The sequence below is a fragment of the Chrysochloris asiatica genome, unplaced genomic scaffold (genome assembly GCF_000296735.1).
Source record: "Chrysochloris asiatica unplaced genomic scaffold, ChrAsi1.0 scaffold00014, whole genome shotgun sequence".
Taxonomy (NCBI): Eukaryota; Metazoa; Chordata; class Mammalia; order Afrosoricida; family Chrysochloridae; genus Chrysochloris; species Chrysochloris asiatica.
The window spans coordinates 33,729,602-33,743,266 of record NW_006408532.1 but is presented as its reverse complement, the minus strand read 5'-3'; the positions used below and the strand labels follow the sequence as shown (position 1 = coordinate 33,743,266).

At 41.1% G+C, this 13,665-nt stretch overlaps 1 protein-coding gene across 2 annotated transcripts in view; it reads left to right on the top strand.

Annotated features, from left to right (window-relative positions):
• The window catches only part of FRMD3 (FERM domain containing 3), a 494,426-nt gene that overhangs the window by 275,864 nt on the left and 204,897 nt on the right, over nucleotides 1–13,665 (top strand). For both annotated transcript variants that reach the window (XM_006834952.1, XM_006834951.1), the window contains exon 3: nucleotides 13,106–13,148. In XM_006834952.1, the coding sequence (XP_006835015.1) occupies nucleotides 13,106–13,148 (43 nt within the window). The remainder of the gene's footprint in view (nucleotides 1–13,105; nucleotides 13,149–13,665) is intronic.

The following is a 13,665-nucleotide window of genomic DNA, read 5'->3' as shown; positions in this document are numbered from 1 at the left end:
TCCATGGCTTTGGCTCTTAATTTTTCCCATTCTGGCTATCATTCTGGATCACCCAAACTGTAAAATTTGAATTTGTTCCAATTTTGTTTTGTCAGACATGACTGAACCAGTTTGAACTGGTTCAAAGTCCTTCTTTTAAGTCAAACTGGGGAGATTAGATGTAACTATAATATATAACTTGGAGAAATAAAATTAGTATGGATTGTTGTTGTTGTTAAGTGCTGTTGAGTCGATCTGACCCTGTATAGGGTTTCCACGGAGCAGCTGGTGAGCTTGAATTGCTACCTTGCGGTTCAAATAGCTTTGCAGTCTGGAGCATTAACCCACAGGGCCACACCAGTATGGGTTGTGGTTGTTATGTGCTGTGGAGTTGGTTCCGACTCACAGCGACCCTGTACAGGGTTTCCGAGTCTATGAATCTTTACAGGAGCAGAAGGCCTCAGCTTTCTCCCGAGAAACAGCTGGTAGTTTCGAACTGCTGACTGTGAGATTAGCAGCCCGATTCATACCCACTACACTACCAGAGTAAATGCTAATTTGAAGTAGATTTCTGCTTACTTCTCATTCGTTACCCAGTAGATTTCTTTCAACCTTCAGTAGCATATAATGCACAAGCATTATATGCATGGAGTATAATAATGAAGAGTTAATGTTCTAATTATTTATTACTGTGTAAATAAGGTCCTCAAATTTAAAACAACAATCGTTATTTAATAGCCCCAAACATCTTCAAACAAAAATCCTGTTTCAAGATTTTGTGGGTCAGGAGTTTGGTCAGAGCTCAGCTGGATGATTCTTTTGCTCCACATGGACACTTAGTGGTATTCAGCTTGCAGTCTGGAGGGTCCAAGATGTCTTCACTCATATGCCTGGTACCCTGGTGGGGATGGCTGGAAAGCAGGGCGCAGGGCTGTCTCTCCCTCTGTGGGTCTTTCAGGGATTCTACAGATGGCGTCTCAGTAGGATATATGGATTTCAACAGGAACACACAGGGCTCCAAGTGTAAGTGGATCTATTTCCCAAATAAGTTGTACAAGAAACAGAGCAAATTTTGAGGGAGGGATGATAAGTTTTGGACATGCTTGTGAGAGTTGATCAGTGTACAGTTGAAAATACGGGTCTGAAACTAAACCTAGAGGCTTAGGCCAGAGATGGAGATTTTTTGGCCTTAGTGAAGTCTTTTCTATGTCATAGCCCTGGGACTGGATTGCAGAGTTGAGGGAGAGATTATAGACTACGAAATGAATTTAAAAGCTAGGGAACACCCATATTTTAAAGAGTGGTCCAGAAGAATTAACCAGTAGAGGGAACTGACAAGGAAAAGATGGAGCAGAAAGAAAAGAATGAGGAGAGGGAGGCATTTTGGAAACAAAGGTAGATAGATGTAGCTTTAATAAGAAGCAATGGGCTACAGTTTAAAATCTTAAGAAGGCAGGAGGATCTGAAGACATTGTGGATCAGGGCCAAGAACCTAGGTTTGGCACTAGGAAGACCAGGTTAAATCCTGTCCCTGACACTTTGCTAGTTTGACTTTGAGAAGTTTCCTTCACTTCTCTATGCCTCAGTTTCTTCACCTGTAAAATAAGATACTAACAGTACTTATGTTTAAGGATTAGCGTTTAAAAGAGTCATCTCATATTATTTCTTTACTGTTGCATCCTTTAAAGTAGGGTTGGGGAAACTATTTTCTGCCAAGGGCCTTTTGGATATTTATAACATCACTTAATATAAGTTTATATAGCCATGAAAAAAGCTCCTAGATTTATTGAATGTTGAGTCCTGCCTGTGGTTGCCTTGGTAGGGCCAGACCAAATGGTTTTGTGGCCTTATATGGTCCCATCTCTGTTTTAAAGAGTTTGAAGAGGTCCATGGGTCTGGCCACTAGGAGATCTTAGACCTTAGATGTTTTGGTGGCAATTATGTTAAGTTTATATAGTATGACAGCCAATGTTGTCAGAGGCAAACTTGATGGGATTTAGTAATTTCTCTTATGGTTAGTGTCCTAAAAAAAATAAGCAAACTAGTTACTTCAAACTGACATCAACTGTGACTGATGGTGCCCCCATGTGTGTTAGAGTAGAACTGTGCGCCATTGGGTTTGCAGACGTAGACAGCCAGGCCTTTCTTCCAAGGTGCCTCTGGGTGAACTGGAACCTCTAACCTTTCAGTTAGTTTGTTGTTGTTATTGTTACATGCCATTGAGTTGGTTCCGACTCATAGTGACCTTGTATAGGGTTTCCAAGGAGTGGCTGGTGAGTTTGAACTGCTGACCTTGCAGTTCAAACCGACCTTGCAGTCCTGCGCATTAACCCACCGTGCCAGTCAAGCATATTCACTGTTTGGACCACCCAGGGACTTTTAGTACCCTGTTGTATGCCATCAAGTCTGTTCTGACTCATAGTGACTCTTTATAGGGTTTCCAAGAGCAGCTGGTGAGTTTGAACTGCCGATCTGTGGTTATCAGTCCAGTGCTTATCCTACAGCACCAACCAGTACTCTTAAGTACTTAAGTATACTTTGAAATAAGTAGTAATGAATTCTTACAATCTATTGCATTGTCAGATACACCTGTTTTTTGTTTTTCTTTAAAGTATGCATTAGGGATTTCTTGGGTGTAGAACAGGGGCCAGCAGATAGGGATTGGGACAACCCACCATCTGTTGTTGTGAATAGGACTCATTGGAACACAGCCATACCTACCTATTTATTTATTATTTGTGGCTGTTTTCATGCTCCAGTGGCAAGCTGAGTAGATTGATGTGATGGAGAACATATGGCCCACAAAGCCTAAATTATTTACTAGTTGGTCTTTTACAGAAAAACAAACAAACTTGCTTATCTCTGGTCAAGAGCATTGAAGTTAGACTTCCTGTCCTCTCTAATTCTCACAGTGTTGCTTCTGCTGTTATTTCTATTTTGACTTTTCTCGAGGCCCTAGAATATAAAAGCAATATTAGCTAAAGGACTTAAAATTGCCACACCAAAGACATTGACTTTCAAATGGACAATAACTTTGAGTGTATCTGATCCACAGAGTTTTGTTGCTGTTGTCTTTTAGCTTTTGTTGAAACGGTATTGGAAACTACTGTTACATCCCATAGCGTGTTGCTGTTCAGGCAATTCCATCTCACAGCGACTCTATAGGACAGAGGCGAACTGCACAGTAGGGTTTGCAAGCTTGTAACCTTTGCAGAAGCACGCTGCTGGTGGGTTCCAACCACTGACCTTTTGGTTCAACCATGACACCACCAGCACTCCTTGAAGCCATTGTTGCTGGTAGCTAAATAATCAGGTTCAAACTATATAAGGCAGTGGTGATTCAAAGGTAGAATTCTCGCCTTCCATGGGGAAGACCTGGGTCCGATTCTTAGCCAAGGCCAGCCACCACCCACGTGTCTGTGAAGACTTACGTGTTGCTATGGTGCTGAGCTGGTTTCAGTGGCGCTTCCTGACTAAGGTGAACAAGGAAGTAAGGACTGGTGATCCACTTTAAAAAATTAGTCGGTGAAAACCCTATGCATCACAGTAGTCAGATCGACATCTCATCATGTAGACCGCCAGGACTGGACAGTCTTTCATTCTGTTGTACTTGGAAGATTGTATGAGTTTGGGAAATGACCCAGTAGCAACTAGCAACAACCTATAACTTTGTTATCCAGAACACTGCTAAGTTGCGTTCATTCAGACAGCATTCTTTTCTTTTCCCCCAGCAGAAACTTAAAGGGTTATAGAATTGAGGGCCTCAGTGACTCTGGGCATTGTCCAGTCGGGATGTGAGAATCAGGCCATCTTTTCAGGACTGTGATGGGAATGGGTGGGTCAGCTTGTGGATCAGGTAACTACTGAGGAGGAAAACAATACCCTATTTGGGGAGGTGCATTCTTTCTTTTTTAAAGCCTATTAGTTAACAGATTTCTCTGGGTTGCACATTACTCCAGCTTAGGACACCAAGAGTTTTGAGAAAGATAACAGAGAGGTATGTAAATTATTCTGTAATCACTGGCTGAATCAATTTAAACCGAAGCCAAACATTTGAAGATAATGAAATATTAAATTGTTTACTTTGGGAAGCAATTCTTTTTCTTGTCTCAGCAGCTACCAAATTAAAAATCAATCTACTTAGTCACAAATCACCACTTCACACCCACCTTCTTTTTCCTCGAACACACCAAAATTAGAATGTCAGAAAGAATTGTATCGTTTCTATGATGGGGTAGAGAAAAATGATTCCTTAGCTGTAAGGACAGCTTGGACTAGCAGGTTAAGAAGAAAGGCACAATTGTTGGAGATGTCCTTATTCTTCAGGTTCAGAGTGTGGAGTGTCAGAGATACAGGAATGTGACCCTTGCGTTTGCTCCCCACACCCCCAGGTTTGCATATAAGGAAACTGAGGCTGAGGGAGTATAGAAACCTCTTTGCTTTTCATCCTTTTGTGTATTTCTTCCTATTCATTCTCATTTTTATCCCAAGCTGTTCTTAATCAAAATATATCTATTCTAAGAAAGGGACTGGAGGATAGTCAGGCTGGATTGTGAATGGTTTTTCAGGTTACTAGGGTCCAAGTTCAAGTCAAAAATTTTTTTCAAGGGAGGAATTTTAGTACCATGGAGAGCAATTACTGGAGGGGAGTAGTTGTTATTGTTGTTAAGTGCTGTCAAGTAGATTATTACTCATAATGACCCTGTATAGCGTTTCCAACGAGCGGTTGGTGGGTTTGAACCACTGACCCTGTGGTTCAAACGGACCTTGTGGTCCAGTGTTTTATCCCAGAGTGTAGGGGTGGTGCAAATGGTTAATGCTCTCACCTGCTAATTGAAAGGTCGATGGTTGGAGTCCACTCAGAAGTGCTTTGAAAGAAAGGGCTGGCACTTTGCTTCTGAAAAATCAGCCATTGAAAACCCTATAGAACACACTTCTACTCTGATATGCTTGGGGTCACCATGAGTCAAAAAGCTGCAACTGATTAAAGGAGGCTATTCTAGATCTAAGGGGCCCTAGTGGAGCAATGGTAAGTGTTTGGCTGCTAACCAACATATTGGTGGTTCAAATCCAACAGCAGCTCTGTGGGAGCAAAGATCTGCTGTCAATCTGCTCCTGTAAAGCCTTGGAAACCCTGTGGGGCAGTTCTATTCTATCCTATAGAGTCGTTATGACTTAGAATTGACTTGCTGGCACAAAACAACAATATCATCAAAGATCTGGTCTTCAGGATCTGACCTTGACAGAAAAAATTCAGTTGTTGTTAAGTGACATCAAGTTGGTTCCAATACATTGGGACCTTGTATTGGTTTTCCTGAGGCTTTCAATCTTTATGGGAGCAGGAAGCCTCATCTTTCTTCTTCTCTTTATTGAATCACTGACCTTGTGGTTAGCAGCTCAGTGCTTATCCTACAGGGTCACTGCACCCCCTGTAAAAGTGGTTTATTAGAAATTGTTCCCAAGAAAAGACTTGTATGGAAGTGATGGGTTAGGACAGGGAAAGGAGAAGGCCAAGCAAATGTGTAATATTGACCACAGTCTCACAGAGAGTCACATGGGCTCAGGCATACAGAGGAGCTCTGGAATGAGTGCAGGTCTTCCTTTAGAGTTGTCCTAGCCTAGGCTGCCTGTTATTATTTAGAGCTACCCCAGCATGGAGAATGGGTGAGGAGGCTCACTTCTTCACCCCACAATGGTTTCCTGTAACCTGAGGGAAGCGGTCCTAAAAATATTCAGGCTGTTGTACACTGAAAGGAAACGATACTATCTAAGGGATGTGGACAGAAATCCCACAGTGTCTGCTGCAGAGGCCTTTCTGATACCTTCAAATCATGCAAAAGAAAGGGTATGTTCTTCTGGTTCAAATAAATTTTGCAGTCCAGCACATTAACCTGCAGCGCCACACCAGGACTCCCTTAGTATCTTAGTAATTTTTTCATGTTGCCTCCACACAAAAATAAATACCTAATAATTCCATGTAATAGTAGTTATATCCAAACAAATTGATAAGTATTTATTCCCTAAGAACTTAGTGGAGTCTCTGAGTGATTCAAACAGCTAATGCACTTGACTGATAATGGAAAGGTTTTGTAGTCATTACAAAAGCAATTCACACAAATTGTAAGAAAAATAGTATTTTTCTATTATATACACAACCCTGCAATAGCAGTCTATAAATAAATTTACGAATAGATCTGTAAGCTGAAAATGTGTGGGAAGGAGAATGGGACTATCTAACATGTTGTAGGTATGAGAGATGGTGTCTGGCTTCTAAAGAGCACTTTGGCTCTACTTCTTCCAATACATTTGCTTGTTATTCTGGCAGTCCATGAGACTTTCAATATTCTTCTCAAAGTGCTGAAAAATTGAACTTGACCCTCTTTGAAGAAATGATTTTTTTGTTGTTTTTATCTTTTAGACCATGGTTATTGTTGATGTATCTTTCTTGGTCATATCTGCCATCAAGTTGGCCCCTGACTCATGATGACCTCACGCACAGCAGAATAAACACAGCCCTGTTCTGTACTGTCTCCTTCATCTGTTGTGCAGCAGACCTTTGTGAGCCTTAGGGCTTCCAGTGGCTCATATTTGGAAATCAGTTGCTAGGACTTTCTTCCTTGTTCATTTTAATCTGTAAGCCCCTCAACCACACCTCTTGGATTGTCATACTGTGGTGGTTTGTGTGCTGCTGTGATACTGGAAGCTATGCCACTAGTGTTTGAAGTACCATCATGGTTACCCATGGTGGACAGGTTTCCACATAGTTTTCAGACTAAGAACAGACAAGGAAGAAGGGATAGTTGGCCAACTTCTGAGATATTAGCCTTTGAAAAGCTTATGAATAGCAGTGAAAGAGTATTTAATAGAGTGCAGGCAGATGAGCTCCTGGGGTTGAAAGGCCCTCAAAATATGACTGAGGAAAAGCTGCCTCCTCAAAGTAGAATTGACCTTCATGGTGTGGATGAAGCAAAGCTTTCAAGACCTTCATTTGTTTATGGGACACAACTCAAAAGGAGAGAAACAGTTGCAAACATCTATTACAATCTGAACATGGAATGTACCGAGTTTGAATCTAGGGAGATTTAAAATTGTCAAAAATAGAATGGAATGCATAAAGACCGAAATTCTTGGTGTTAGTGAGCTGAAATGGACCAATATTGGCCCTTATGAATTGGACAGGCACTTGGTTCACTATGCCAGCAATGGTTGCTGCCCAGTCATGGCGAGCTATGTTTTTAGAGTAGAATGGCCCTCCATAGGGTTTTTAGTGACTGATTTTTGTTTTTTGTTTTTTTTTTTGTAAGTAGATTGGCAGACCTTTCTTATGAGGTATCTCTGGGTAGTGCCAAACCACCAACCTTCTCTGTAACAGCTGAGCATGTTAACCATTTGCTCTACCCAGGGACTTCTTAGGGTTACATTATTGTTATTGTTGTTAAGTGCTGTCAAGTTGGTTCTGACTCAGTGACCCTATATAGGGTTTCCAAGGCTGTAAATCTTTATGGGAGCAGAAAGCCTCATCTTTCTCCAGAAACAGCTGGTAGTTTTGAACTGCTGACCTTGAGGTTAGCTGCCCAACTTGTAACCACTATGCTACCAGAACTCCTTTAGGGTTACATGGCTATTCCATCCAGAAAGAATACTTGTCCCGGATGAGAATGCAGTGTTTACACTATACCCATCCATCACTGCCAGCCATTCCATTCTCAGGCATAGTGACCCAATAGGACAGAGTAGAACTGCTCCTTAGGTTTCTAAGACTATACAATTTGTTTTTTAAGCTTTTATTGTGAATTGAGTGATATTTTGCATGGGAGTATGTCGGTTTTACATTCAACCAATCATATTTTTCCGTGCAGTGATTACAGTCCCCTCCATGCACCATCGATTAGCAGTCTTTGCCATTATTCCCTCTTTTTTTTTTTTTTTTATGTACACAAAAACACATAGAAATATATAATCATTTAAACAACCAAAGGGAGATTTTGCAAGCCAGCCTCCTGGCTGCTAGCATATAGCCTTTCTCTTTCCATGAGACTAGAGTCCTCAGATGCTCTATCTTTCCATGTCGTCATTTCTGCCTGTTTCTTGTGTTGCTGATTCTCTGGTTAGGATCCCATGTTCTACCCTATTGATGGTCCTAGGGTCCTCTGTTCCTGGACTGTAAGATTAACTATACCTGCATTTTTCTACATATCGTCTATAAGACTAGACATCTTTACAAGAGCAGACAGCCTCATCTTTCTCCCCCGGAAACACTCCCAAGGTTTGAACCACCAACCTTGTGGCTAGCAACCCAGCATTTAACCCAATACACCACTAGGGCTCCTTGTAATTGAGTTGGTAGTGGTGGCGGTGCTTGTGTGCCATCAAGTCAGTTCTGATGCAGAGACCCTGGATAGGGTTTCTGAGGATATAAATCTTTACAGAAAGAGAAAGCCTCATTTCTCCTTGGCATGGCTGGTCAATTTGAACTGCTGACCTTGCGGTTAGCAGCCCAGCCTACAATCCACTCTGCTACCTGGGCTCCTTTTGTAGTTGAGATGTTGTTGTTGTTGTTAGGTGCCATGGAGTCGGTACCAATTTATAGCCAATGTAAAGAAAACAAAAATCCTCACCACTGGACCAATACACAACATTCTTATCCACGGAGAAAAGAGTGAAAATGTCAAAGACTTCATTCTTCTTGGATTAACTATCAACACTCATGGAAGCAGCAGTCAATAAATCAAACAATAAATCAAACATATTGCATTAGGCAAATATGCTGCACAAGAGCTTTTTAATGTGTTGAAGAGCAAAGATGTCAGCTTGAGAACTAAGGTGCGCCTGACTCAAGCCATGGTATTTTCAATAACCTCAAATGGATGTAGCTGAGATAGGGAAGTCCTAAAAGGCAAGGATAAAGTGAAAGACAAGAGAGAAAGAGGAGAAATGTAGAAAGTGATCAGAAAAGGTAAGGTATATTTCATAGGACATTGAAGAAGTTAGGCTGTTTGGAGTGAATAATTTATTTAGAGCACAGTTGGAAAATACCTTGCAGGCACGCCTTCAATGTTCTCTGCTCCTTGTGGCAGACACAGCCAATCCATCACGGCGCTCATTCTGGTGGAGCTCTCAAGCAGCCTTAGGAACCTTCTCACAGCCAGCTGGGAGATCACCATCAATTACCTTGCATGAACACTCAGAACTGCCGTCTCTGGCATTAGAGAGAAACTGAAATTAGGCAGAGAAGAGCTAAAGTGTTTAAAGGATGCTGAGCAAAGAAGGATTCAGAAAACACTTACATTTCAGACTGCATTGACAAAATGACTGGTGATCCTTTTCTATAAAACAGTAGCAGTAAGTATTGATCAGTGGCTGCTATTTTTTTAGCTTAAGATCTAAAGTAGCCTATCTACTCATTTCTAGAAAAGTATTTTATTGCTCTCCATAAATTCCATATATTGAAAGATGTGTTCTACCAGTTTAATAGAACAGCAGTAAACAAACATTGGCATACTTGTCACATCCCAGGTACTGTTTAAGTGTCTCACTTTCATTAACTTAATACTATGATGACAAACCTCTCAGGTAGATACTGTTATGTTTCCTGTTTTATAATTGGGGTAACTGGGGCTCAGTTAAATAATTTGCACAAGGTTATATAACTAGTAAGTGGTTTACTCAATTAACTAGTTACTCTTGATTCTAACTGTGTAAAGGCAAATCATAACTTCTGATTGCTGGTGTTGTTGTGTGCCATTGAGTCAGTTCTGATTCACAGTGACCATAAAGAGGGTTTCTGAGAGTGACTGGTGGGTTTGAACTGCTGACCTTGCAGTTAGCAGTCTATTGCTTATCCTAGAGCACCACAGCACACACTTCTAAGTAGAAGGAAATAATTATGATTGACCAAAAGGAGTTGAAATAATTTTGACCCAGAGGCAAAGAACTTGCTTCCGTGTGTACAGCATAGTCAGAGGTGAATGTATGGTTTTGTTAGATTTCTCACAATGTTGAAAATACTCAAAAGGACCTTGTTACTGTTTTTGAAGACTTTTTGAAACCCTATTGAAGATCTGACACCCTGGATTAGAAACTACTGACCTACACCACTCAAGTTTTCAGTTCCAAGAAATATAGGTAGTATTCAGTGAAGAGAACATGTACAAGGGTGAGTCAAAAATTATCTGCATTCTGATTTTATTAAAGTGCCCATTCACATCCATGGCTGATGACAACATTGAGTGTGCATGTGAAATGATTCTGTTGAATAGATAAGTGACAATGGATTATGTGGCAAATCACCTGCAAACCAGCCATGGCTCTGCCTATGAAATAATCCATGACAGACTTTGATAAGGTTTCAAAAAGTTTCTGTGAGATAGGTACTGAAACAATTCACGGAAGAGTATAAGCAAAAGCGTTTGGACATCTGCAAACAAAATTTGGACAGATACTTGAAGGAAGGTAAAAGTTTCTTTAAAATAATCATTACTGGTGATGAGACATGGATTCATCACTACGAACCTGAGAAGAAACAGCAGAGTATGGAATGGAAACATCCTCAATTACCGACCATGAAAAAGTTCAAAAGTCAACCATCAGCTGGAAAATTGATGCTTTTCTGGGATTCTCAAGGACCAGTATTGGAACACTATCATGAAACAGGTTCAAAAAGCAACAGTGCTCATTACAGTGAGATGCTCATTGAAGAACTGAAACCTAAATTTTGGATTAAACCCAGAGGACTGCTATTCAAAGGCATTGTGATCTTGCATGACAATGTATGCCTGCATGCTTCTGCCCACACTGTGTGTACTATGCAAAAACTTCGTTTTGAGGTGTTAGAGCATCCTCCCTATAGTCCTGATCTTGCTCCATCAGACTTTCACCTGTTTGGTGCCCTGAAAGCAGCCCTTTGAGGGGGAAGATTCACCTTTGATGAAGAAATGAAGGCAGTGGTATATTCGTGGCTTGCAGCTCAGCCTAAAACATTTTTAATTAAGAGAATACAAATGCTTGTTGACGGATGGAAAAAGTGTATTGAAAAGCAAGGAGATTATGTCAAAAAATGATGTATTTGTCTTTTCGGAAAGTTGATTAAAATAAATTCTAAAATATGCATGTGTATAATTTTTGACTCATCCTCAGATTTTAAAGCAAACAAAGTTAGGCTTCTACATAGGTAGGTATTCTGGTGTGGTGCTGTAGGATAATCACAGGTTGGCAGTTCAAGCTCACCAATCACTCATTGGGAAACCTATATAGAGTCACTCCAACTCAACGACACTTAACAGCAACAACAAGAGATAAAATGTCCATGCTTTGGACCTATACTATATGCTGGCTTCCTCATTTATGAGCCGTGTGACATTTGTTGATGTTGTCAGGTGCCATCAAGTTGTTTCCAACTCATGGTGACTTCAGTACAACAGAAGGAAACATTTCCCAGTGCTCGTCATCTTCACAATTGTTGGTCTGCTCCGAGTCCACTATTACAGCTGCTGTGTATTTTGAGGGCCTTTCGACACTATATTGGATAATATTTTGTTTTGATCAATATGGTTTTTATTGACTAAGAGTTGACCCTGCTGTCATTTCAAACACCAGTAACAGAGCTTCCAGCATCTTAGCAACACACAAGCCACTTACAGCCAGGTGAACTCAGTGGAGGTAAACTCAGTCAAGATGTTTTAACGATCCTAAGTCCTAGATTTCTCATCTGTAAATGGGTTATAATGAAGACTATAAATAAGATAATGCATGGAAAGTCTTAGAATAGTAGTTAAGCACTCAATGAATTCTGGCTCTTATTAAACTTTCTGGTGAGGTGGTCACCTCAAACCATAGGGGTAAAACAATCTTGAGTTGCTTTATTGGGTGACCTAAGTTAGATGCATCAGGTGAAGAGCTCAATTGATGGTCAGGTAAGTTCCCTCTTCTTCTGACCTGTCCAATTATCAAGCAGAAGGAGTGCCCACATTGAGGACTCCCCAGTCTCAGGCCTGATACTCAGTGGCACCCCTCTTACTGCCTTTGTAAATTGTGGGTATATAATGATGCTTCCTGACATTCCCTGAGGGGATGCAGTCAATCCCAGTTAGTGATGATATTCAAAGCTGCTCAGCTCCCAGCATGTTGAAGTGACCCTTACAGGGGACCCCAGAGAGGGCCGGCCCCTGGGACCACATGATGTCTTCTTCAAATTTCTGTCAGTAACTGGAGTCCTGGCTACTCAGGTCCTTTGACTTCTTTGGCGATGAAGCTGATTTTTGTTTTACTTTTTGATGACCTCAAAAATAAACATTTTAAAATAACTTATTCTTCTCTAATATGAAAGATGAGGCATTGATGGTTTGGTGATAGAATTCTTGTCTTTCATGAAGAAGACCCAGGTTTGATTCCCAGCCAGTGAAACGTATGAGCAGCCAACAGTCATCTGTCAGCAGAGGTTTGTGTGTTGCTAGGAAGCTGGGCTGGTTTCTGTGGAGCATCCAGATGAAGAGTAGGAAGAAAGGCCTGGTTATCTATTATCCCAAATTAGCCAATGAAAACTCTGTGGATCACAATAGTCTAATCCATCAAAGATTATGGGGACGGTGCAGGATTGGGCAGCATTTCATTTGCTATTCGGGAGATCACCATGAGTTGAACTGACTCAATATGCAGAAAGAATTATCTCTGTGTGATGGAACTAATACTGGCTTGGCCCAATCTTAAAGGAAAGTGGCCCAGAAGAGGACATGGGTGCTGATGCCCTGAGTTTTTTTCTTGGGCTGTGGTTCTTTGAGATCATGAATACCAGATACTCAAAGTCTGCAGCCATCACTGACTTGCCCAGAGCCATGGAACCCAAAGAATCACCATGGAATCAGCTAGTGCATGTTCTATTCCCTGTCTTTCTCTCTTAGCAACTGTATGACTCAAACATGATTTGCAAAAGATTAACCCTCTGTAATTTTATACCCTGGTCTGTGTTATTATTATTGCTGAATTGTTTATGTTGGTTTTTGAGGGTGGAAGTCAGGGATATCTATCAGAACCAAGGCTGCACCGTAGAAAAGGAATGCTTCTTATTTGTTAAGCATGCATTGTATGATCCAGCAACCTGACCCACACTCTTTGCTGTTTTTCTCCTCAGCACTGGCTTGAACCTAACAAGTCCATCTCCAAGCAAATGAAATGTAAGTGTCAATCTGATCTTCCTGTTTGCTATGAAATGTCCAAAGATGGATTCTGTTTCTTGACAAAATTCCTCTGCCAAGGGGAAGAATGGATGGAGTTGATGATGGGTAGGTGGGTGGGGGCTTCCCCTCTCAGTGAGAGCTGTGGCACCCTCTTCTCCTATACCCTAGCCTTTGTCCTCCATGTGGTCACTATTCCTAGTTGCCTCTGCCTCTCTCCATCCCACCTTCAACTGAAACAGGGACATTGGAATTGAATTGTTAAAGATCCCTTAAGCAGAATCACCGGTTGCCCAATTCCTATTGGCTGTGGGGCATATGAGTAAGTGGTTCAGTGGGGAGGGTGTGGAGATTTGGAGTGGTGCTGAGAGAAACAGGCATGTTAGAAATTAAAATGTTACTGGCAAAGTTTCTGAAGGATGTTTTTCTTTCCCATCCTTCAAGCTTCCTTAAAAGTAAAGAAAAAAAATTTATGGTCAGTTGCTTGAAAGCTCTGACGTTTGGAACAGCTTTTTTT